Raw genomic sequence first — 25,534 nt, forward strand, 5'->3', positions numbered from 1 at the left:
TTTTATGTTGCTAAATATAAAAATAATGAACCTAGAATAAACTAGAAAAATATGATAACCCTGTTCCCCAATAATCATGTGTAGATGATTGAAAAGCAAGCAGGAGGGTGTATGAGGGTGTATGAAAAAAGCCAGACAGAGGGACATCTGCAGCCATGTTCATTGCTGTGGCTCTAATGAGCATACATGTGTAAGTTAAACAACCCCAGTCAGGTCAGATCTTCCCATCATGCTGCTCTCCTCTAATCGGTCCCGTCACTTTCAACTGCATGAATCACACAGGGGCAGGAAATACCCAGGAATAAAAACGAATCAAAGCCCTTGGTACCCACACGATGATCTTATCAGAAAAACAGGACAAGTTTTTTTCCAATAAAAAAAATTACTAAAAACATTTGTTATTTTAAAACCTAAAATCAGGCTTCTGAATTGTAGATTTGTTTTCAACAGACAACAGCCTCTGATTGTTTCTGTACTGGCAGAAGATGTCTCTCCTCAGTATTTATTCTAGTGCGTAGCCAATTTTCTTCTCGCCGGAAGATCCCCAGGCCTCAACTCTTCTGAACACCCCTCACATGTTCTGCAGCGATGAGCGTCACGGGGCTGAAAAGAGGTATGATGTCACTCCCGACCAATAACAATCATCCTGCATCATCGCCATCCTCCTCCGTCTCTGGGTTGCCTGGCAACACCACAGTTTTCCCCCTTAAAATCTTCTCCCTCCTGGCCCCCGCCGTTTTGTAAACCACTTGGCTCTCACTCTTGCAATTGTAATGGATCCAGTCGCCACACCAGACCCAGCATCCCTTAGCGATATGCTAATTTCTCCAAAATCTCTTTAAAAACATGCAGGCTCTGCTCATCATGCAATGCCAGATTCAGACTGTTGATAAATAAATCAAGACAGCGATGAGACCTCAGTGATTAAAAGGACTAATCAAGTGTTTATGAAAGAAAATGACAACAAGTAGAAGTTTGATTCTTGCCGAGTGTTCTGTGCAAATGTTAAACCGAAATAAACAGCACAGAAAAATCTATAGATCAATAGTATATTTGAAAAATACTGTTTACACTATTGTCAATGATGCTAATTTTCCAAGCTTCTCAGAGATGAGCTAGGTTGCGTAAAATGGTTAATACTCTGACAGCAGAGCATGCAAAGCAGCCCACCAGCCATAGAAACCTACACCTGCACTCGGTCAGTTGTAGTTGTCTCGAAAACCTGCCGAAGGCTTTCTTTAGCAGGATTTCATTTCCTTTTCACGCAAGAAAGTGCAAGGGGGAATTCCTTAAAGAAGCATAATGCCCTGATGCCAAGATTATCTCCGGCACCCCACAAAATTATTAAAACCGCTTCAACGTTTTCACATTAATGTTTTACTGTGTTTTATTGGAATTTGTATGTGATAAACCAATACAAAATGGTGCTTAAATGCAAAGTAGAAGGAACTCTAAAAGTAAAAAAAGAAATTCAAGAAGTGAGGCATGCCTTGCATTTGGCCACCCCCCCTCAAAGTGAACACTGTGTCGCAGGCTTTTAGGGATATATCTCCAGCTGCTTTGCAAATCTAGAGACTAAAATTTTCCCCATTCTCCTTTGTAAAATAGCTTAAGGTCAGTCAGATTGGCTGTGGAGAGTCTGTGAGCAACCATTTTCACATCTTCCCACCAATTCTCAATTGAATTTTAGCCTGTACTTTGACTGGGCCATTAGAAAACATTAACTTGCTTTGATTTAAACTATTCCACTGTAGCTCTGGCTGTAAGTTCAGGCCACGTCGACCATCATGCCTTGGTAGGTGTTCAGTGGTGACATACTGCTTCCATTTTTAGAAGATGGACTGAACACTGAAAGGTTCGAATATTGAAATACTGTTATATAACCGAACCCTGCTTGAAACAAATAAACCGAATTGCATGGAAAAGTCTCCATAATGCCACTCCTGACTTGTCTGTTGTGTTGCTTGGTCTTCGTGATGCTGTTTGTTCTCCAACGAACCTCTAAAGCCGTCATAGAACAGCTCTATTATTTACACTGAGAATAAATCACCACAGGGCAGCTGAATTTTCTAATTAGGTGACTTTTGAAGGCAACGATTGCTCTGGATTTTATTTAGAGGCAGCAAAGTGAAGATGACTCAATACTAATGCAGACCAAATTTGAAAATTTCTATTTGTAAAAACTAGTCTATCACTTTAAAGGCTTCTGGTTGATTTCTGATAAAGTTCCTAGGAGTATGAATACTTTTGCAAGGCACTTCATCATGTCGAGACCAACAATCATACAAAATCTGATCATTCTTAATTAATGCATTGGTAACTTCTCCCTTCCCATCTACAGTAACAAGGCGTGTACAGTTTTGGTGAAGCATTTTTAAACTAAACAGCCGTTTAACATATTCACTTCTTTGATGCTGGTTGCAATGTTAACCAGTTCCGCATCTACCTGCGATCCCATGAGACTAAGCTTAAAGGCTGCGTGAAAGCACAGAATGTAACAGTAGACGAGAGCGACTTACGCTGTGAGTAGAGCAGGATCTGCAACTCAAGCAGGGCACACGTAAACAGCTGAAGAACGTTCTCCACCCCGAGCAGATTAAACATTTCGCTGATGGCAAAGTCAAAGAGCGGGAGCTCAGAAGTGCTCGGCCTCTGGCACACGATGGGACCGTAGACCCCCGAGAACTTGAGCGAGCGCCCTGAAGGTGGCTGAGGCACCTCGTAGAGGATGTTGTAGATGTAGCTCTCCAGCGGCAGCGGCGGGGGTTGGGGGGACGTGACAGCCTGGTGAAGCTGCTCCAGCACCTTCTTGCAGGCCTGAGCAAAAGCCATGGGCGTTATCAGGCAGATGCACTTGGACACGAACAGCGTGTCGCGGCTGATGTCATACGAGTTGAAGCGCTGTAGACGGGAGATGGCCGGAGCAGCATGAAGCACGGGACGGGACTGGGGGAGTCGCTGGTCCTCCAGTCCTTGCGGGGAGGTGGGGGTGTGCAAGATGTCGTACTGCTCTGCGTTGTGCATGTGGTAAAGAGTCTGCATTGCACTGCATATCTGCTTGCTGGTCACCTCCTCGAAGAAAGTGAGGGCAAAGCCATAGGTCCGGGAGCCATCCTCTCTGGTGATGATGAACGAGTGGAACTGTGGCTCTCTGGAGTCAACTTGTGTCCTGAACGACAGACCCTTCGGCATACAAAGCTGCGAGACGAGGTGCACAAAGGAAATCAGATAAAAACGATTATATTTCAACACTAAACCTCAGCAACATGCAATACTTTTTCGTCAAACACAAATAAACATACCATGCCAACTGCATCCTGGTCAAATGGATTCCACTCGACATTGTCAGGATAATGTGCTAGGACTTTGGATTTAAAAGTTCTCCGCAATGGACTCTGCTCAAAATTCTCACCTGGAAGTCAAACCAACAGAGAGAAATGCAAAAACAGACATGTATGCGTTTAGTTAGTTTTATCACATGCAGAAAATGGAAAAAAAAAAAAAAGGCAGCTTGATCAGAAGCAAGCTTATAGTGCCAGGCGCATCACCAAGGGAAAGAGAAAACAATAAATAATAAAAATCAGCATGTGTCTCTTTAGAGGAAGTTTGTATTGCATCATGTAAAGCTGCCATCTGCATCCTGTGCCGAAAAAGTAAACAAATTAACAGCTGCATCTTGTGGTGAAAAGTGAAACATTGTGGATCAAAATGCTTCACGGCAGCTTTAATGGCAGTACAGAGGGACACACAGAGTAATCAGTCAGAGAAGCAAGAGTTGAGTTGATTTAGACCCAGAGTAAAGCAGAAGTGTTGCACACACCAAGGCAGTACTGAAAAGTCATTGAGAGTTTAGGGGTAGAGTAAACATCGACCAAGCGATGCCAGTGCAGGCGACACTGGATGTGTGTGCGAGATACAGAAGCGGTGATAGTCGGACATCAGCTCCTTGTTCAGCTGCTACTGGAGGAGAGGAGGGGCATGAAACCAGGAGGAGAGAAATCAGGAGTGCACAAAACAGGAAGGGCAAAAATCCATCCCATATTTGGGGGTTTAAAAAAAAAAGGAGGGAATGCAGAAGTGGAGTGGGGGCAGGGTGATAACAAGGTGCATCAGGTTGAAGGTTACATGGGTCAAAGCTAAGCTCAGGTCAGGACGAAGAAGCAGTGTGTGGTGGGAATGGTTACCTTCGTTTGACATCGCCAATTTTCCTCTGGCCCCATCTCTGAATTTAGTATCCTCTATATACTGGCATAAAGCTACACAACAAATAAAACAAAACAAATATGGTAATTAAAAACCCAGTTCTTGCTGGGTAGCGCATCACCTCTCAGTTTGTGCACACACATTCTCACAACTGTACTTTTAAAGCTTCTCTATGAGAAAAAAAAAAAAAAAAAAGCACAAAATACACACACAGAGGACATCATCTGCCTGTGTCAGGTGGATCGGCTGGTCCAAGCCAGCTGCCAGGGTTGTGATACAAGGACCAAGCAGCTCTTGAGTTTTAGCGGCTCATCCTAAAGATCTGTTGTGACCTCTCTGCTGCAGCGCGGACAAATGTTCTCAACTCGAACACAAAGGAAAAGAACAAGTTGTACTGGCAGCTTTGTTAGACTGAATTACAGTGAAAAATGCAAACCTGAGCCAGCTAACGTGCCTGGAAGCTGGTACTATATGCTATATCCTCACAAAAAATAACAATATAGTCGAAGACACTTTTTACTTTAGGTTTAAGAGGATTCACGAAAAACAAAACCTGATCAATTATTAAGCAAACATTTGCATCTCAGTAAATTAGGACATCATTAAAAAGTTTACTTATTTCAGCAATAAAAAGGTGACGCTTACATAGATTCATTTCACACCGGGTGATATATTTCAAGTATTTGTGTCTTTTAATTTTGGAGATTCTGACTTCCAGTTAATGAAAAACCAAACGTTTGTCCAAAAATGATCTCATGCAAGACAATTAAAAACAGAAAGGGGGGGAAAAAGGGATAGTTGTCCAACAGTCATCAGCACTGTCCGCAATGAGGGTACCACAAAAGTTCATCGCTAAAGAAGCTGACAGTCCACCAAGTGTACTGATGGAAAGTTTAGTGGAAGAAAAAGCATCAAACTAAGCATTTGGGATTACTGCCGCCTAGAGCAGATTGTGAAGTAAAGTCCTCTCAAGAGTTTGGGCGGAGATTCACAAGGTGTAGACAGCAGCAGGAGCTTCAACAGCCACCACATGCAGATGCATCCTGGACACAGACTACAACTGTCATATTCCTTGTGTAGGGCCACTTCTGAACCAGAACCAATGTCAGAGGCGGTGATTGTCAGATCCCAGCTCCTTGTCTGATGTCTGACAATTTTTGGCTCACTGATCCAAAGTTCTCTTTTCAGATGAAAGTATATTTTGTATGTCATTTGGAAATTACGGCCCTTGAGTCCGGAAAAAGGCCGGAGAGGCACAGAATTCAAGTTGCTTAAGGTTCAGTGTGAGGTTAATGAGGAGTTGGGGAGCCATTGCATCTGCTAGTGTTGGTCAACATGGTTTCATCAAGTCCAAAGTCAGTGCAGCCATTTACCAGGACGTTTTAGAGCACTTCATGCCTCCCACTGCCAATGAGCTTTGTGGAGATGCTGATTTCATCAACCAGGATTAAGCACCTCTCCACACTGCCAAAAGTACTAGTTCCTCCCTTAAAGACCCTGGCAACACCGTTTTTGATTGGCCAGGAAGCTAGCCTGATCTAAACCCTGCAGAAAATCTATAGATCACTGTTGACACAAAGATGAGAACACCAGACCATACAATGCAGCTGAGCTGAAGGCTAATATTAAAGATACTTGGGCTCTCTGTACACCTTAGCAGAGCCAGAGGATGATCACCCCCATAACACATCAGATTGAGGCAGTAATTCATGCAAAATGAGAAATTCTGAAATATATCAACATCTCTGTGATATTCTCATCTATGGAGGTGAGATTTCCTGTGTATTTAAGTGTCTAAATCCCAACATGAAATCCCAAAGTGCTTAATAATAAAGTAGTAATGTTTATTATGTTCATTTTATACAGACATTTCAGACTGAGTGAACTCTGTTTAAAATGTGGATCTCGTCAGCAGGCGGTCATGGGTTGGATAATGGTGAATGACTGCACTTACATCTCAGCCCTGTGGCTATGTTAGCTTCTCTAACATTTCACATAAAGAAGCAGCTCTGTCCTCTTTGCAAGCAGCCAGGCAATGCTACTGACAACCCTCCTCATGCATCACATTTGCTAAGCAATAATGAAAAACCTCTGCCTGCACACACGTAGCACCGTAAAGCCCAAAAACGTGAGACGAGGGACACATGCTGTCGAAGCATTTCTGGGTCCTCTACGTCAGCGCTGAAGTAAAGCTGTTCTCCGGCTATAATGTTCCCAAAGACAAACGGGGACTTTTCCACAAAAAGGAAATCATTTTTTATTACATTCATCAAATGATGGCTTTCACAAAGCCAAGATATAATCAATTTCCTCACATCTGCAGATCTTGTCCTCTTCTGTTGCTCACTGATCAGAAATAACTTTAGAATAATAGATGCATTTTATAGGAGAACTGATAAAAGTGGTGTCAGGTTTACAAGCAAATGATCAGATTAAAATGCTCTCAATGAGCAGCAGAACCGATTTTTATATTGGGCTCTTCAGTGCAGTTCAAGATGTCCTGGTGACGGACTGAAAGTCTTAAGGATTTAGTTTAATCTGTTTGATGCTTTCATATCCAAACAGCTCACACAGTCGAAACTAGGCCAGACACACAACGCAGACCACAACAGGAACATCAGCAACCAACAGGCCACTGGATTGCTAGGACTGAAAACATAAGAAAAAAAAAAAAAAAAGGGAATGTCTCCATTTATATTCAACATTAATAAAAAGGCACAAAACTTCACCGATTTTAAATCAGAGAGAATATATAATGCTGAAATTGTACAAGCTGCAAGTCTTGAACCAAACGTGCAAACATTTGGCTACAGAGCAAGTACAACTTTATTCAATCAACACTGTACACCATAAAAACCTTCATTTTCTATATAACTATATGAATAAATATGAAGACAGACTGCAAATACGCAGCAGTTTTTCTCCGATAACCATTTCAAGGTCATCGAGGGGCTTGTTTTCTTGCCAAAGGACACTGTGGCAGAATAAGGGATCAAACCTTCAATCTTCCAATTGGCTTTAAAACTAAGCCACGGCGCCCCAAACAACCTGTGGAGTAACCTTTGTGACCGAGAGCAATGATTTATCTACAACTAGGAAGGCAGCGATAGCAGTTTCTCAGACATCATCAAGCTGATAAATCGTGGTGTTTATTTCAAAAAGCATGTAGAGCGACCAAACAGTTTTTATTTTTCAAATATACAATTCTGATGAACAGAGTTAAGTTTTGGGGTAATAAATGAGCCAATAAGCATTAACAGAAGGTAGCTGTAAATAAAATAAAAATAAAAACTAACAATAAAAAAAACTAACACCACAATAAACAAAAAGGCTGAACTTTGAACTCAAACAGCAAACTTTGTCGATTGTGAAACACGAGGAGGTCTTTATCGGAGCCCACGCCAGCAGCAAAACAGAGGAAGACTAAAGCAAACATTCCTATATAGCAAGTCAGATAAAACAAAATCCATAAAGATGTTCTCAATGGTCTAAGTCAATTTGAGCATATGGGGGAAAAAAACAAACCTGGAGTAAAACAAGTGATTCTAAAGTACATTACAGCAGTTCAACTATCTGGTTATACAGGAAATAATTGTCTGCCATCTTATCTAAATCAGCATCAAGTGGTCTAAGGCTGACAATCCCATACTAGTAATAGTTCCAATATGATTGAACTCACAAATTACTGAAATAGATAAAAAAAAAGATTTTAAAAAATACAATTTATGTTGATGCAAAAACTTAATTAACTGAAGCCATAAATGTGAAGGTTTCCAGATAATTATCCTGTAAAAATGATCCGGTCCTGTAGGGTCAGTACCATTTACAGTTGCCCTCATTTCTACGAAATATAATTGCCTAGACCAGCAAAACGTACTTCCCTTGGATTTATTCAGCTCTCTAAATATAGACTTTATTACATTTGTTTGATTAATATTGGAAGTATTTTTTGCCTTTGAGTAGAAAAGAAAAATAAAATGGTATTTTCTGCATCAATTGTGTGGTAAAATCTATACAGACATATAAAAAAAACAATAACAAACAGATAAATTAACAAAATCTAGCCTTTCCTATTCCCTTTACATTTAAAAATGTTGCTATTTTTTTCATTTTCGGTAAAGCTTATTTATGAAGTCTAAACATTACAACTAAAATGTGATTTTCCAAAAAGAAAAAAAAAAACATTTTTACTCTTTTATTTTGCTTACTTTTGTTTTAAGCGAATGGGAGTTCCACTCAAATGTCCATTCACTTCACAGCCAATCACAAGCCAAGAAAAACCTCCCTGTGACGTCCTAATGAATCTACAACAGCACCCGTTATTTCTTGATTCGTCGTGTATTCTAACAAAAGGTCTGTGATGCCACGAGGATGTAAACGGATAGCAGTGGGAGTAGTAAAGCAGCACTGATGGGATGAGGAGTCAGAGACCACCCACACTTTTACAGGGCTTCTGTGCGCCGACACGCTCACGCCTACTGTAGAGAGGATCGCCAGAAAATGGATGGACCTCACTTCCCGTGGAGTTATAGTCAAGAAGAACTCAACTTCTGAACCCACAACCTTCCAATTGCAAGACCACTACCCACTGAGCCAAATGTGAAGTAGTAAGATACAGAAACAGAATTCAAAATATTTTTCAAGGCTTCCTGCAGTGAGTGGTTGCAACATCACACCCTGTGTGACAAAGTCTGCAACTAACCTTCAGCTTTGTTTTGGAACTGAACCTTCATGGTTCATGAGGCAAAATACCTGTAAAACATGGTGCTTTTGTCCTGCTGTGGGCAGACAGATCTGACCATCTGCCAGACTGTTGCAGATGCACCAGAGTTGATCACTGTTATAGTAATACCGCCCAGATATTGTGTAAAAATCCAAACTATTTTGTGATCATTTTAGGTCAAAATCGCCCCGATCAAAACATTTGGAAAATACAAACATGTTCCCCTACCACAAGGAAACAATTTTAACATCACATAATCCACCTTGTCTGTCACTTTCTATAATCCTGAACAATGAAGATTTCAAGCCAAGAACATCTTGTAATCTGCTTCATCTCTTCAGGTTTTTAAATGAAGTTTCACCCGAGGAAAAAAAGATTGTCAAGGATGTGAAGGTAAGACAAATCCTTAAAGAAAAGGGTGCATTGGTGTAACTGCGCTGCCATTTTGGGGCCAATGCTAACCTCCAGGTCTCGAGGCTACATCTAAGGTACTGACCAAAATCATGCATGTCTTATTCAAACAAGGGACAAAAGTCGTTTTTACGCATCATCTAAAATCTAACGTTTTCAGTGTGTTTTCCTCTCTTCTTTTTACGATTACCCAATGAGACAGACGCTTAAAAAAATATATCATTTGCACTAAAACCTGATAAGGCCCAATACCACAAACTAACCTCATATGTATTTCTCCAAAGTTATAATATTTATTTATTTTCAGATAGATAGTAAAAATCCCCAAACTGAGCTACTGAGAAAGAAAATAATCAATGAGACTGAGCAAGCTTTCTAGCCGGGCCATTCATCCTCATTTGTTTGCAGAGAAGGGTTGAAGAGAGCCAGCCCAGAAAATTTATAAGGATATTTAGCATCTGAATAAAGAGAGCCTGTCCAGAGTTTACTCATGTCCCTCGATTCCTACTGTTTCCGGTGCGGCTGAGAGGCCGCAGGGTCATACATATGCAAATCAACTGCCGAGTGTGCTGCCAAACACTCCACTGAAAGAAATGTTTTCAATCCATTTCTTTGTTGTTGTTTTTCTTTACCCCACTGTACATAAGTTAACACTTCCCATCATATTAAGAATAAATCACACAGCGAGTCTCATTTAGATCTTTAGAGAAAACCAACAGAGAGGGAGAGAGTTAGCTTATTTGACAGTATACATCCAGCAGGTAGTTTCAGCCAAGTTAAAGGCCTAAACTCAGTTCGATCGTTCAAATGAAACTGTGTACGTTCTTCATAATGTAAAGACAAAGCAGTGGTCCTGCTTCTTTTAGTTCTAAAAGACAAGGAGAAGCTACAAATAACTAAAGGTTTAAGCTAAGCAAAGCTTTGGATCTGATTATTGTTCATTTCATTTTATTAATAAAGAATCACAGATCACGCTCTTCCTGGTCAATACCAATTTTGTAGAGCACACAAAAGAAATAAATATACTGCAAGTTTTTCTGTAATAGACTTATGAAATTAATCAAAGATTTTACAGAATTCAACCTGCTGATCGGAGGAAATAGCCTATTCTCATCTCTAATCATCAACAAAGCAACTAAAGGATGCTGACTTGATCTTTTCTAAGCAACCAGCTACAGAAATCCCCAATTTTGCATTTCTACAAGGCTGACTCAGGCAACCTTATTAGAGATAACAGAAAACTACACTGTTCATGAATACCTTTTGTTTTTTTTTTTAAGAGTTCAATCTGAAAATAAATTACATACAGCTCTTGACCAAGAAAATCTAATCTAGTGCAGCCAACAAATTGAAACCTGGAGCCATAAGACACTTCTCTTTATTTATGCCTGACTTAGCAGAAATGAGAACTTCTAGGAACAGCATACCTACAACAAACGTTTATCTGCAGCCTCTGACAATGGAATTTCCACACCGTTTCCTTTCTTCAAGTCATAACTGAAACAGTTGATAAGGGCAAGCCCCTAATCTCTTTCTACAGCAAACAGAAGCCAAATGCTGTAAGTAGAACATCAGAGATGTTTGACCTCAAAGCTTCAGGCTGCGCGTATGAGCAAAGTTTCGGTGGGTTACATTTTGTGTCTCTGCTCAGAAACTTAAAAGAAGTGTTATCACACACCTGGGGAAAACATGCACTTCCAATGCTGTGAAGCCACTTTAAAAAAACTTGTTTTCTAAAGCATGATAGAAAAAAAATTTGCACCCAGTAGCAGTAAGTTGCATTTTAAGGACTCTTTTAATTATGCTAGGCAAGTCTGAAACAAGCGCCGTTCATGCTCCCCTCTACGAGCTGCGAGAAAACTTTCTGATCTCATCAACCGCAGTGAAAAACAACCACAGGTTTTAATCTTTTGGTCACACTGAAGCTTTAAACATTTTGAAAACAGGAATACCAATCCAGTATTTCTTCTGCCCAAACATATTCCAAAGATTTAGTTTTGTACCACGTCCACAAAGCTCATGGTTTTGCCAAATGGACAAAACTCAGGTCAGATTTGATTGTCTTTAACTGTGTTAAATAAACAATAAATCATAATTTTATAACAAACATTTTAAGTTGACTTGGACAGAAGACGAGTAGACAAGAACTTCACAAGTGATCAAAGGTCAAAATAAAAAAACATTGTTTTTACCCCCGACTGCAACAATGTCGATATTTTTTCCATCTGATGTTTTAGGAAATTTTGTCTCAGCTTAAAATTGTACCTAGTAGGGTTGTCAAAATAATCAATATATAGATATGATCAACACTAGATACTACATTGCCTCATAAATTGATGCAAACAGACAATTTCATCTACCCAGGTAGGTACACAACTTCGCACAGCAGCCCTGCAGACACTAATTCCCTTCCCTTCCTAACAAGGGCTCACCTGAACAAACACGGCTGAGAATCAAAATAGTGAAAACTCCTGTAACACGGCAAGCACGTCTGACGAAGGCAAAAGCATTGACTGGAGGTATTGTGCTTATAAAGCAGACCAACAGGAAAGCCGAATGAAGCCAGTAAGACTAGATGCTAACTTTTCTAGCACCACAACCCGGTAAAGCATTTTAAACACAGACGCTATGATGTTTAAGAGACATATATAAAAGGTCAGTAAAGTTCCTGTAACTGCAGTAGTGAACTAGTAGACGTGTCGAAAGGCATCTGATCTACCACGGGAACCGACGCTGAGGAACGCAGCAGACGGCTCCATCGGGTGCCAAATGACGAAGCGGCAATTATTAGCACCTCACCCCCACCTGTTAGTCCTATATTCAGTTAACTGCAAAACTGAATCCATTACACATACTTTTATAAAAGGATATTAACACGTCTAGTGTTAACATGTCTAATACTTTGCAATAAAAGGAAAGTAACACTTTCAAATTATATATGTTTTTATGTGTTTTTCCTTAGTATCAGTATTGGGACTGAAATTTTAGCGTCAAGACAACCCCAGTCCGAGACTGCATGCTCTAAAGCTTTTTTCTTCCATTCCATAAACTCACTGAATTGGTCCTTAAAGCTGTAAACAGTAATTAAAGAAAGGAAGTAAAAAGGAGAAGCACATCAGCCTTAGACAACTAAAATGATTTTTGGTCAAGTTATTGCTTTAAAGAGGAAAGAACAAGTTTCTTTCAGCTACAGCAGCAGCCTCACAGGCCTTTCACTACCTGCTGAGTCACAATAAATCACACTAGTATGAGACAGAAAGGGGATAACAGGGAAACTTCACTTGTGCTGAAGGCTTTTAATTGGCTGACATTTTCAAAAGTCAAGATATTCAAAACAAGCTTACTAAACATGGCTGAACCTAATGGGACACTAGCATGCAGGCATTACCCGTTATGAGACGAAAATACTCATTTTTAAACACCCAGCAGGAGGCATTTCAGTAGAATGTGAAAACAGCTAAGGTGATTTTCTTCTGTTAATCAGGCATAATGGAGCATCTGGATGCAAATGCAATCTTAGAGATACCATCTGAGGTGAGTAGACCCGTTTGTAGTTCTTCAACATTCAGGGTTTCCCCATAAAGTATTGTTAACAGTGACATTAGAATGGAAAACCCTGACATTAGTACAGGATGGAGCTGCTGGAGCTCCATCTTCTACTAATGTCACCCACTGCACTGATAAACCTGGTCCGTCACTCAAAAAGTTGAATCTCCTCAAATAGAAAAAAAATAAATAAACACTAAAAACTCAGAAGAGTTTAGATCCAACTTTCCCCAACACAGACTTGGTTACATAAGACAGGATATATAAGGGTGCTGAATTTGAACTAGAAAACAATGATCAGACTTATTATGTCGAAGGTAATTCAAAATGTTTAGAGTTGTCTCCATCTACTTGTACCTTTATATTCTGAAGTACTGACAGTGTCGCTGGCCTACCGTCAATTCAAAAACACACATTCAGTGATATGGGCTAGCTAATAATTAAAAGGGATCCGCAAAAATCAGTATTAATCAATACTAAAGTAAAAAAATATCATAACTGTTGTTCTGTATTGTTCTGTGTGTCCTAAAGAGTGCCAAACCTACAAAAAACAAGCGAGAAAGTTGCCTACAGAAAAGCTTTAGTCCACAGCTCTGCATCTCTGTTGGGGAGGTGGAAAACAATTATTAAAAACAATTGTTTTTTCCCCATTTTGTGTTTTGGTTTTGTTGCCAATCAGTCCAGCATGTTAGCTGGGTCGAGATCTGGTGATCGGCACAACCATATACCTGCTCATCAAAAATGAACGTGCCAATCACTTGTACTCAGTGTTGGTCATTCGCATCACACTTCATGGCAGCATAAAACCACCCCAACCCCCTCACCACAACATAACAAATACCACCAAATCTTCTTCACAGTGGGAGTCAGGGGTGAAGACAGGAGTATCAACTACTTGTACTCTAACATCACATGTTAGGCCCATTATTTCCCACACGCATGTTGCAGAGGTCTCTCAATCTCTGCTGATAAAATTCACGACCAAAGAGGTTACTGTCCTATTTTGCGAAGATAGCCATTTATGTGGTTGTTTTTGATGGGAAGGGCGTGCCCTTTGAAAATGTTACAATAACAGTGGGTCTCTGATGGATGCTGGTTAGTGTATATGTGGGTGGGGGCATCTGACAGGCTGAACTGCATGTGTGCATTGCTCTATTTGAATGTCTAACAGGTACGTGCAAGCATACATCAATGTTAATAAATCTACATACTAAGAATTACATGAGTGTTTTTTTTTTTTTCTGAGAATGTTTATTACAACACACCCCAACACGGCCAGAGAGGAGGTGAAGGTCAACACCTGAATTAAAATGAGATAAAGAGGAATAACCAGCCAGTAATCCCGTCGATCCTAAACGAGCATTACAAACAAACAGGCTGAGAGACGGTAAGCTAGGCCCGGCGTTATTATACTCGTCCTTCTTTTACATCAGCAGCCCGCATTAAATCTTAAATACACGAATAAACATCATTTAGAAGACAAACCAAGGAAGACCGAAATAAATAAACAATACTTTAAACGATTAAGTCTTTCCTTAGTTCTCCTAGCACGACATTTAACCCCAACGGCTAATAGGCTTACCGGACAGTTCGTCGGGTTCCAGCCCGCTTTCGGTGTCGAGTCCGCAGGTCACAAAATAATCTGCGAACCGGGAGGAACCGGAGCTGAAACCGGTGGTCATTTTCAGACTGGTCCGGTGATGCCCTCTCCCCTGGAACAGGGAGCATATTAAAGGAACTGGGAGACGTGATTTCTCCTGGCCATTACGTGCGTTACTGCGAGGCTCGAAAATCTGCACTCATATTTAGCTGGAGCCGCAGTAGAAACATCCGACATCCGCACACTTCCGCTCAGACTCCTTCAAAATAAAAGTAAAACAAAATAAAAGCTTCACAGCATTAATTCAGGATTGATTCTCAAAGTTGGCACAAGTACTACAACGTGTATTGAATTAGATTTCTAACATTAGGTTCCGTCTACATAAAAATAACAACAACAAAAATCCGAAACATCATTTACATATCAGCAACTGTCTCAGATACATTTGTCTCTAAGTAAAGATTAAAGTACCCACAATTTGGACCTTTTTACAGTACTTTAGTAAACATATGCAATTAAATTAAGTCCTTCAACTGCGAATATTCAAACAACAGACTGTATATTTCTCTTAAATGCTTAGGAGATGTTTAAATTGCTTTGAACGGCTCAGAAACAGTTTATTACTAATATCCAGTGTCCATTGTCTAGATCGGTGGTTCCGAGTTTCTAACAATCAAATTATTGATAAGAGACCCCCAATTACCGAGTAATCATTAACAGTAAGACATTTAACAGGGCCATAAATGACAACACAACAACCAAACGGTCCATTCTTTGAAATTGTTTGCTTTTTCAATCATTTGTGTCATTTACTTCAGAATGACAGACTTGTTGATTTGTGACCCCAACTTTGGAGACCACTGGACTAGATGATTGAATATACAAATAATTAGCTATAATTCTTTAGCTTTCTTATTATTAGCTCTAATTATGAACATTGGGTTCATAATTTTAAGTTATTCAGTTGATTTGTAAAAGAGGGTCTTGATATAGGTCTAGAAGTATTATTGCCATACTGACTGTAAAAGACTCCGCACAAAGGATTTTACCGTCAATGAACCCGATGTTGCAAGACTGGCCTGAATGACCCAAATGTCACCACCTGATGGCACTGTTCTCTCATTCCCAGCGTGAAATGTCCTGCTCCATTTAAAAAAGGATTTTCTTTTCCCGTGTTTCAAGTTAAGCGAACAATGACATCATTTAGATGATTCCCAGAACCGTAAATAAAATTTGCCGATCAAGTCAACAGGATGTTATACAAGGAATCCAATTTCCTATTAATTTCCATCAAAACTTCACAATTTCAACATTAAGCATTGACAAAAAAAAAAAAAAAAAAAAAAACCCCAAAAAAAGTGCCTCCTCACAGACAACTCACGTTGTAAAAAGATACTTTTAATTGGTCATTTACAAAAAAGGTTTAGTCTGGACAGGAAAAAAAAGCTGTAATCCGTTTGTTATAGAAGAACATCACTACTCAGTCGAGCATAATACTGCCTTTTACATCATTGGAAAAAGGGGTGAAAAGAATTTTGACATTTGATTTGGAGGAATAAAATAACATCAAGAACAAAAATATTCAGTAGCAAGTGTACAGCTGGTAATGGGATTCTATAGGGAACACTCATATTAAATCGATCAAAATCTACCCGCTTGAATTTTGTATGGAAGAATTATATTAATTAAAAGTCTTTAATTATACATGAAGACAGAATAAGATTTGACTTTATAGTAATTTATCAATCACCTTTACCTAATGCATTGTAAGTTCTATTTTCAAAGTCAACAGTGTATATCTGGTGTAAAAATCTTCTCAGAAACGACATAAAAACAAAAACAACAACAAATGTTGGTGTTGGTGGGTTTCTACATAAATTCATTTAGGAATAATCACTTTATTTCTCATTTTTAGAGGGACATTAATGCACTAAACATCCTGTGTTAAGGTGTTAAAGTAAAAAAAAAAAGGAACAGTTTTACCATCCTCTGTGTAATAGGATGTCTTTGTAAAAGGTTACCACTGTAAGAAAGTTACAGGAAACGTGCGACATAAAGACCACAGTTACACACGTCATTATGATGAACTGCAACCAGTAAATCAACATGGCCTTCCTACCTCCGAGTATATTTGCAGTCTGATGGACCACCCCCCTTCCTATACAATCTGTGGTATGAACCACACTGCCAAATACAGGGAGAAAATTACACACAAAAAAAACCCCCAAAACAAAACAGAGTGAACACAAAGAAATGAATTAACATCATTTAAATCATAATTAAAGTCAGCTCATAGTAGCAATTATACAATCAAGATAATTGCTTTGCAATCTTTTTGTTTTTAAATAGGCATTTTGATTACACACATTTTTTGTGGAAATCTTATATTTGCTTTTAATTTAATAAGTTAAAAACACTAGCAGAAGAAGATCTAGCCCTGGAAGTACCCTTCGGGAAGACAAACATTAACCTAGAGCACGTCCTGCTTCAGGTTGAAAAAGAGACAGGGAACTCTGTGGATCCAGGCACAATTTTAGTTACATCTATTTTCCACTTCATCCCATTATGCTTTTAAAAAACATAAAATCAGAACAGTGTGACAATTATTGCCGTGGTAATACAGATGACTCAGATAAAACTAAACACAAAAAATGATCAAATAAATATTAAGAAAGGTTAGGGATGCCAACCACTGGAAAGTGTTGTTCAGCTAGTGTCGGGCAACCAATGTGCCAGTAACTATTAAGATGGATGTTAACAGACAGCATATAAGTCTGTGTGCTGAACACAACCACGAAAAGCATCCTACTAGTAGCACCTTCACTTGTCTTGAGAGAATCAAAATAAACAGTGCCTTAAATAAAAACTACATCTTATTTACAAGATGTGCCACAATCAGCAACATAAGTCACGAAAAGAAAAATATTCTGCAAACAGTTTGCATTTTACTTAACATGAGGAAAACCCCACCGCAGCATGCATTTTGTACTCCGTGCTTGTTAGGACTTCTCCACGAACAGCACACCAGTGGCTGCGCACGAGGCTGATGCAAAAAGCAGATACAGTGACAGCAGTGTGTTCCTCAACCGAGCAAAGGGAACGCTAGGAACGGCCAGCGGATGACATGCTGAGGCGCCTGAAGAGTTCTACTCAAGTTTCTGCTGCAGCTTTTTCTGGAAGCAGACGGGCAGGATGGAGAGCACGGCAAGGACGCCAAGCACAGCCAAAGAGTTCCAGGACACGGCCTCGCCGGCTGTGGTAAGCTTGTACAGTGTTGTTCCAGCGTTGATCGCTACAAAGGACGGCGGCGCCACCCCTGTCAATCAGCCAGGTTAAACACAATCGAGTCAGGAACAAGCGATCTCACCGACAGTACAATAAAGTAGAAAGCACAAAGAACCTTACCGAGGAAGGTGCCGACAAAGAAAACCCCCAAAGGCACATTGATGATAGGCGAGGTGATGTTAATGAACCAGTTTGGAAGAAAGGGGGTTATCCTCAGGAAGATGATGTAGTTGATTAAATGATCTCTATGTTTGTCGACCTGCCAATGAATCAACAGCTGAAAAATGCTGCAATGCAACACAACAGATATGCAATAAATCTTTGAGATTTTGATCACTTGTTACTTCTACCACGCAGTAAAAGTATTACCATAAAAATGGTCCCTTCTTAACGTTCACATTAACATGAAAGAATGCCACAGCTTCATTGTGTTTGTCTAAAGCTGTAATTGGTTGGTTTATAGACTAGTCATTAAGTTTTACATCAGTTTTAATTTCTAACTTTTTTTGGTTAAAAGTATCAAATATAGTTACAGAACAATATTTGCTTCTACACCTTTAGAATTTCCTTAAAAGCCCAAGTTATTATTATTATTATTACCTGCTGGGACCATTTCTGCACTCTCTCTGTGAGGTATTTGTAGACCACCGGTCTGCCCACCAGATATGACAACATAAAGCAGAAGGAAGCCCCAAGGCCAGAGCACTGCAGCAGATTAGACACAGGATGAAATATTAAAACATGTAATATAACAGTATATACCTAAACGGTCTATCTTTAACCAGTGGCTATATAATTAGCTTGTTTAAATTCAAGCAGCTTCTGTGCAGAGTTATTTAGAAACCATACCAAGAGGTTCCAAAGACGACGCTGAGGCTTTTGGGTTTTCACACTTCAACCACAACCCTCTGATCTTATGAACACTTATATGAATTTATTTTCTGTAAATGCGTTTTTGTCACACATTAGAATATAGAAAAATGAAAGTGCTGCACAGTGGGTCAGAAGACTAAAAGCAGGAGTGGCACCGCCACAGGATATGGCGAACATTCATGTGCTGAGCTAAAACAGAAACTTCGTGATGACACCGCATTTTTAAGAACGACTATTAATTAAAATAACAGCAACATAATATATCCTTATTCTTTATATAAACATGGGTTATGTTTACTAAAACAGTATTATGAGTTTCAAAACAAAAGACCTGCATGGTATACTAGATTTGTATGTTCAAGAAATAAAACCCAACTGATGATATGTTGACCATCCTGGATGTGCAAATATATTCTTTTAATTAATTCAGTTGTCACTGTGCAATGCGGCCAGTTTTAATTGAACTTTGTCCCAGCGTTTTTACTCACCAAGCAGACTAAGAAAAGAGCCAACGGGAAAGGGTAGAGATAGCCCGACAGGATGCTGAGGAAGATTGATCCAGGGATAGCAAATGTCTGGAGGCTGACGGGAGTGTTAAGGTGAACAACCTTACAAATAAATTAGGCACAGGAAAAAGAAAAAAAAAAAGTAATAAAGAGGAAAATATCATCGTTCTGAGAAATGTTGTCATGACGTTCTTACACCAAGTTCACAATAACATTTAATCTGCCATGAGGTAAGCAAAAAAAAAAAAAACTAATGATCTCCCCTTACAAAAAAAGGAAAACTGAAATGTATTCTTCTTATTTTTAAGGATACAAAACATAGGTTGCAAAGTACGCCACCAACACCTGGGTGTAGTAGGTGTCCTTGTATTTGGACAACACCGTTCCTAAAGCTTTGGCATCATCCATGTCTCTTGGGATCTTGATTTTTTCCATTTCATCGCTGTTTTAAAAAAAAAGAAAAGAGAAACAATTGTAATTGAGAAAAAAAAAGCATAACATCCCCATTTCTTTTTTTTAAGATATTTTTTCAGCACTAGTGACCTTTATTTTTATTTATTTTTTTAAAGTAGGCAGACAGGAAAGAGGGGTAGAGAGAGGGGGAAACATTCGGCAAATGTCGCCGGGTCCGGGACTCGAACCACGGACGGCCGCTTCGAGGACTGTAGCCTCTGCATTTGGTCGTGCGGTTAATTCCTACACCATCAGCGCCGCGACTATCCCAATTTCTAATCATGTATTCTCAGTTAAGCAGATCTGTGTCATTTCTTTGTACTGCTACTCCTCTAAACCTGACAACATATTGTAGCACGTGATAGTTTTGATGTAAATAAAATAAAAAGTTATTAAGTTTATTTATTTTTTATTTAGCCTGTAATAAATGATCAGTCCTTTTGTTCATGTGTTGATGGATGTTCTGCTGTTGGAGTCCGATTTATTGCTTCCTGTTGTAGAGATTTCTCTCCTCTCCCTTTCCTATTTCCCCCGGCTTAAACGCTTAAACAAAGTCTGATCACGTTAATAATTTTGAGTAACATTTCATGTTAAAATCTGAAGCTCTGTTACAGCTCAGTCACAGAGTCCAACCTGCAGCCAAGCCAAGAGCTGCTGGCAAAACCTTACATGAATGTGACACTTAATCAGCGCCTGTCTCTCTCAGTGTGATAATCTGTAGACTTTATTCATTCTTCCATGGGTAAGGCTTCACTAATGTATTCAAATGCATCTATTAAAAAAAATAAATAACTAAATGCGCCCCCTCACAACAACCGAATCCCCAAGTGGTCAGGATTATGAAAACTTTCCCTTTCTTGAAAAGATGCAGGGATCACAATGGAGGCGGTTTAGCTTTAATAAAAGTCTGACAGTACATCCTAACCTGTGTGGCTCTCTTCTCTGATGGAATGGTATTCACACCTCCCAGTTTCCTGCCACAGCAGCTACTAAATGTGAGACATTTATTTGTCATCCACTTTGGAAACATATTGGAGATATATATATATATATATATTTCTTTTTTTTTTTTTTTTTTTTTTTTTATGTAAACAAACACCAAAATGCAGGACTTCTGATGCCTGTAAAGATTTTTCTTTACACTGCCACCACCTCTAAACCAAACAGCAACTTACTCTGGAAGCTCTGGAAAGTTCTTGTAGACCAGGTACATGACCGAGGCGGAGCAGGCGAATATCGATACCAGAATTAGCAGAGACATGCGTGTTGAGCCTCCAATACTTTGTTGAGCCTCTGTGAGAAAACAAATGATAATTAATTCTTCCTATAATTGCAATGTTTACTGTAAAAGCAGACAAACTTGCTCCCCTGGAGTTCTGTTTAACTTGTTTATGTGTTTTGCAACACTTGTTGAGGTCCAGGAGGGGACTCGGGCTCTCATGTGGTACAGACTCTGGATATTACTGTAACAGCCTGTTTAAAAAGCTTTCAGCGATTACTTTTAGAAAAGATACGACGATGGACCATCTAAAGATAGCATGTTATTCTGAAAACCTCTGAGCATTTTTTTTTGTCTACTCAAACTCAACATGTGAAAGGGTAGGATGATAGAACCAGGCAGACAAATTAAAAACAAATTATAAAACATTAACAAACCAACTCAAGAATAAGAAATGAAAAGTAAACAAAAAAAAAAACAACTGATGACAGATACAATAAAAGTTTATGGAAGTTTAAAATGCTTATTTTTCTGAAAAACATCTTCAAACAATAACATATTACATTTTTTGGTTCCTCTATAATTTCTGAGAACGGCATTTTTCTAAAATACTTCATGCAACTAACAATTCCCTGATTTATAGCAGAACAACTAATGTTTTTTTAACTCTTTTTTTTACACATTTAATAACTAGGTAAAAAAAAAAAATCAGTTTAGCCAATAAGAAGCTAATTGGCCAATCCTTTCGCTGGCTGATTAACTGGTGCATCTCTAGCTGTTAAACACATTACTCGCTAGGCTTGGTTAGCTAGATTTTAAGAGCCTAAATAAAGATGGACTTTAGTCTATCATTTGTAACATCTTTTATAAATTCATACGTTTTGACACAGTGTGCATGCTTCTTCTCTCATGAGTGAATGCCCTTTAATTTGGCCCACAGGGTATCGATACCAATGTTGACATATTAAGATCAGATCTCCTCTGAATGTAGGCAGACTGATCAGAATAATCTATTCATAGTACACATCAGTTTATTTGTTGTTTTTTTTAAGAATAGAGGAACAAGTATTGACAGATTATGTTATCTGGAGTGGGAGAAAATGACTTTTGGAAAATATGGAATAAAGATCAAAAAGTTACAATCTGTACACAACAGAAGGTTGGAGAAAGTTGTATTCTTTTGGATTTTCCAGGTATAGATGGGCAGCAGGTGTTGTGATTTAAGTGGGTAAAAAGAAACATCCACCACACAGATATAGTATGACTTATAACTGCAAGCAAATGTACAGAGAATCCTGATTTTAAGCAGACAACTACTGAACTCATGCCTTTAAAATGCTTGAAAATTTGGATCAAAAGAAATTTGGGCTACAGTTTGTTAGGAAAACGATTGCAATACTATTGTTGCATATAGCAATACCTTGATCACAATTTACCCACAATTCTTAAAAATATTCTTCTTTTCTGTTTTCAAGCTATTCTAATCATGGTCTTTATGCTGTAATATCTCAGCCACTTCATGTCGAAATAGCCTGTAGAAGAAGGGGTAACGTAAATTCAATTTGCTGGACATATATATAATAGGTGTGTACAAAGGATGAATGCATGGCAGTGGGAGTATCAGGGCCAATCAAGTACCGCAACCCAGGCACTCTGTTGGAATTTTGAAACTTCGTTGTTTTATTCTACAGGTCCTTCTCAAAATATTAGCATATTGTGATAAAGTTCATTATTTTCCATAATGTCATGATGAAAATTTAACATTCATATATTTTAGATTCATCGCACACTAACTGAAATATTTCAGGTCTTTTATTGTCTTAATACGGATAATTTTGGCATACAGCTCATGAAAACCCAAAATTCCTATCTCACAAAATTAGCATATCATTAAAAGGATCTCTAAACGAGCTATGAACCTAATCATCTGAATCAACGAGTTAACTCTAAACACCTGCAAAAGATTCCTGAGGCCTTTAAAACTCCCAGCCTGGTTCATCACTCAAAACCCCAATCATGGGTAAGACTGCCGACCTGACTGCTGTCCAGAAGGCCACTATTGACACCCTCAAGCAAGAGGGTAAGACACAGAAAGAAATTTCTGAACGAATAGGCTGTTCCCAGAGTGCTGTATCAAGGCACCTCAGTGGGAAGTCTGTGGGAAGGAAAAAGTGTGGCAGAAAACGCTGCACAACAAGAAGAGGTGACCGGACCCTGAGGAAGATTGTGGAGAAGGGCCGATTCCAGACCTTGGGGGACCTGCGGAAGCAGTGGACTGAGTCTGGAGTAGAAACATCCAGAGCCACGGTGCACAGGCGTGTGCAGGAAATGGGCTACAGGTGCCGCATTCCCCAGACCTGGGCTACAGAGAAGCAGCACTGGACTGTTGCTCAGTGGTCCAAAGTACTTTTTTCGGATGAAAGCAAATTCTGCATGTCATTCGGAAATCAAGGTGCCAGAGTCTGGAGGAAGACTGGGGAGAAGGAAATGCCAAAATGCCAGAAGTCCAGTGTCAAGTACCCACAGTCAGTGATGGTCTGGGGTGCCGTGTCAGCTGCTGGTATTGGTCCACTGTGTTTTATCAGGGGCAGGGTCAATGCAGCTAGCTATCAGGAGATTTTGGAGCACTTCATGCTTCCAACTGCTGAAAAGCTTTATGGAGATGAAGATTTCATTTTTCAGCACGACCTGGCACCTGCTCACAGTGCCAAAACCACTGGTAAATGGTTTACTGACCATGGTATCACTGTGTTCAATTGGCCTGCCAACTCTCCTGACCTGAACCCCATAGAGAATCTGTGGGATATTGTGAAGAGAACGTTGAGAGACTCAAGACCCAACACTCTGGATGAGCTAAAGACCGCTATCGAAGCATCCTGGGCCTCCATAAGACCTCAGCAGTGCCACAGGCTGATTGCCTCCATGCCACGCCGCATTGAAGCAGTCATTTCTGCAAAAAGATTCCCGACCAAGTATTGAGTGCATAACTGTACATGATTATTTGAAGGTTGACGTTTTTTGTATTAAAAACACTTTTCTTTTATTGGTCGGATGAAATATGCTAATTTTGTGAGATAGGAATTTTGGGTTTTCATGAGCTGTATGCCAAAATCATCCGTATTAAGACAATAAAAGACCTGAAATATTTCAGTTAGTGTGCAATGAATCTAAAATATATGAATATTAAATTTTCATCATTACATTATAGAAAATAATGAACTTTATCACAATATGCTAATTTTTTGAGAAGGACTTGTACATGTCAAAATGAAATGTGGTAAAAGGAGTGTATCCAAAGGCAGTTTAGGTTAAATTTAGTTCAGTTTTGTTTAATTCAGTCTCTTGACATTTCAGACCCAAAAACTGTATTATTTTTACAATACATTATTAAATATAATACCCAATGTATGTACAATTGTAACTTCACGCACATTAATGATATATGATCAGCAAAGACATTCAAGAAATGTCTAAAACTAGGACCAAAAACTGGAGAACTAACTTTCGTAATGAATGTAGTTCCTTTAATTAACTTCCTTTTCTTTTCATGACAAATACTTGTAGATTTTCCAGGACTACATGAGATTTAACTGCTTCTAAAGAAGATCAAAGTTGGTCAAATGGCAATCTTTGTTAACCAACTATTTATTTAAACATAGGTGGTAAAACCTTAGTGTTGTGTATGGTTTTAAAATCATAATTTCAGCTTTGTGGGTCACTAATTTGAAAGATAAAAGTACGTTTTCGTTGTTCTACTGCTGAAATGTTACTTTGATGATATGAACTAACCATCGAAGTCATCGCTCAAGGGTAATGTTTCACCAGCTTGCTGTAACTAACATTAGCTTCTGCTCTTTAATACAGACCACTGTTCGTGTAAACACGAGCCTAGCCCGAGGTGTTACCTAATATGAAGGTATTACCAATAAGTATTTACTCCTCTTTGCTCTCAGGTCAACAATTAGCGTCTATAGCGAACTTACCTTTCAGAAGCTGAGAGTTTTTGTCGATGGACTTCACTTCCGTTTGCGCTGGTGAGGACAAGTTGTCCGCGTCTCGTGCATCTCTCCGCTTTTTGGCCATTTTTTCAAGCCGTTGCTAAGAAAGGTATTCAATATATCAATGGGTGAATCAGCAGCAACCCAGGCGCACAGTGACACCGGGTATGGCGACTGTCTACTGACACGTTACAAAGAACGACCTTTTACCTCTCCGCTATGAGCTGCAAAAACCCTCCGCCACACACAGCAGCGCCCCCCGCACGAACACGGATGCACCTACACAATTAGAAAGTCACTCAAAACATTCCCTGAAAAAAAAAAAAATATTTCAAAAGCCAAAGAATAAAAGTCATTTACTTGGAATTGATTTTGGTATTTGTGGTGAGATAGGAAGAAAGTACCCAAAATTCCTTCTCATTTTGTCCCGCGTCTAGCCTAGACGAAATGTTTGACAATTCAATTCAATTCAATTCAAAAATACTTTATTAATCCCAAAGGGAAATTAAATGTTGTTATAGCTCATATTATGAAGGTTTCCTCAAAGAACCGTTGTAGATGCTGATGGCTGTGGGCAGGAAGGATCTCCTGTAGCGCTCCGTCTTACAGCAGATCTGAAGAAGCCTCTGACTGAAGACACTGTTGTTGTAGGACAGTCTCATGAAGAGGATGATCAGGGTTCTCCATAATGTTCTTCATTTTATGAAGAATCCTTCT

General features: G+C 39.2%; 2 protein-coding genes across 5 annotated transcripts in view; both read right to left on the reverse strand.

The window, feature by feature from the left end:
• The window catches only part of dennd5a (DENN/MADD domain containing 5A), a 32,232-nt gene extending 17,516 nt beyond the window's left edge, over positions 1-14,716 (reverse strand). Inside the window, exons 1-4 of one of the 4 annotated variants that reach the window (XM_047362866.1) lie at positions 14,466-14,716; positions 4,185-4,256; positions 3,303-3,412; positions 2,520-3,198 (exon numbers count right to left, since the gene is read on the reverse strand). In XM_047362866.1, coding sequence (XP_047218822.1) covers positions 2,520-3,198; positions 3,303-3,412; positions 4,185-4,256; positions 14,466-14,565 — 961 coding nt within the window. In that variant the 5' untranslated portion in view covers positions 14,566-14,716. The remainder of the gene's footprint in view (positions 1-2,519; positions 3,199-3,302; positions 3,413-4,184; positions 4,257-14,465) is intronic. The other 3 variants (XM_047362868.1, XM_047362867.1, XM_047362869.1) reach the window with 3 other exon arrangements.
• Positions 14,717-15,860: 1,144 nt separating this feature from the next.
• On the reverse strand, positions 15,861-25,048 carry tmem41b (transmembrane protein 41B). Its single transcript, XM_047362385.1, has 7 exons — positions 24,803-25,048; positions 20,776-20,893; positions 19,461-19,589; positions 19,130-19,223; positions 18,369-18,473; positions 17,889-18,027; positions 15,861-17,799 (listed from the first exon to the last, which is right to left on the reverse strand). Exons 1-7 carry the CDS (start codon positions 24,900-24,902, stop codon positions 17,630-17,632), a joined length of 855 nt encoding a protein of 284 aa, XP_047218341.1. The 5' UTR covers positions 24,903-25,048; the 3' UTR covers positions 15,861-17,629.
• Between the last annotated feature and the right edge of the window lie 486 nt (positions 25,049-25,534).

The sequence above is a fragment of the Girardinichthys multiradiatus genome, chromosome 4 (genome assembly GCF_021462225.1).
Source record: "Girardinichthys multiradiatus isolate DD_20200921_A chromosome 4, DD_fGirMul_XY1, whole genome shotgun sequence".
NCBI lineage: Eukaryota > Metazoa > Chordata > Actinopteri > Cyprinodontiformes > Goodeidae > Girardinichthys > Girardinichthys multiradiatus.

Bases quoted from the DNA above. Each gene is read 5' to 3' on its own strand.
- tmem41b (XM_047362385.1), bottom strand. From the start codon at position 24,902: ATGGCCAAAAAGCGGAGAGATGCACGAGACGCGGACAACTTGTCCTCA. The intron at 20,894-24,802 runs GTAAGTTCGCTA...GTTTTCTCACAG, and splicing joins AAACTCTCAGCTTCTGAAAG to AGGCTCAACAAAGTATTGGA. The intron at 18,474-19,129 runs GTGAGTAAAAAC...AATCTGCTGCAG, and splicing joins CTCTTTTCTTAGTCTGCTTG to TGCTCTGGCCTTGGGGCTTC.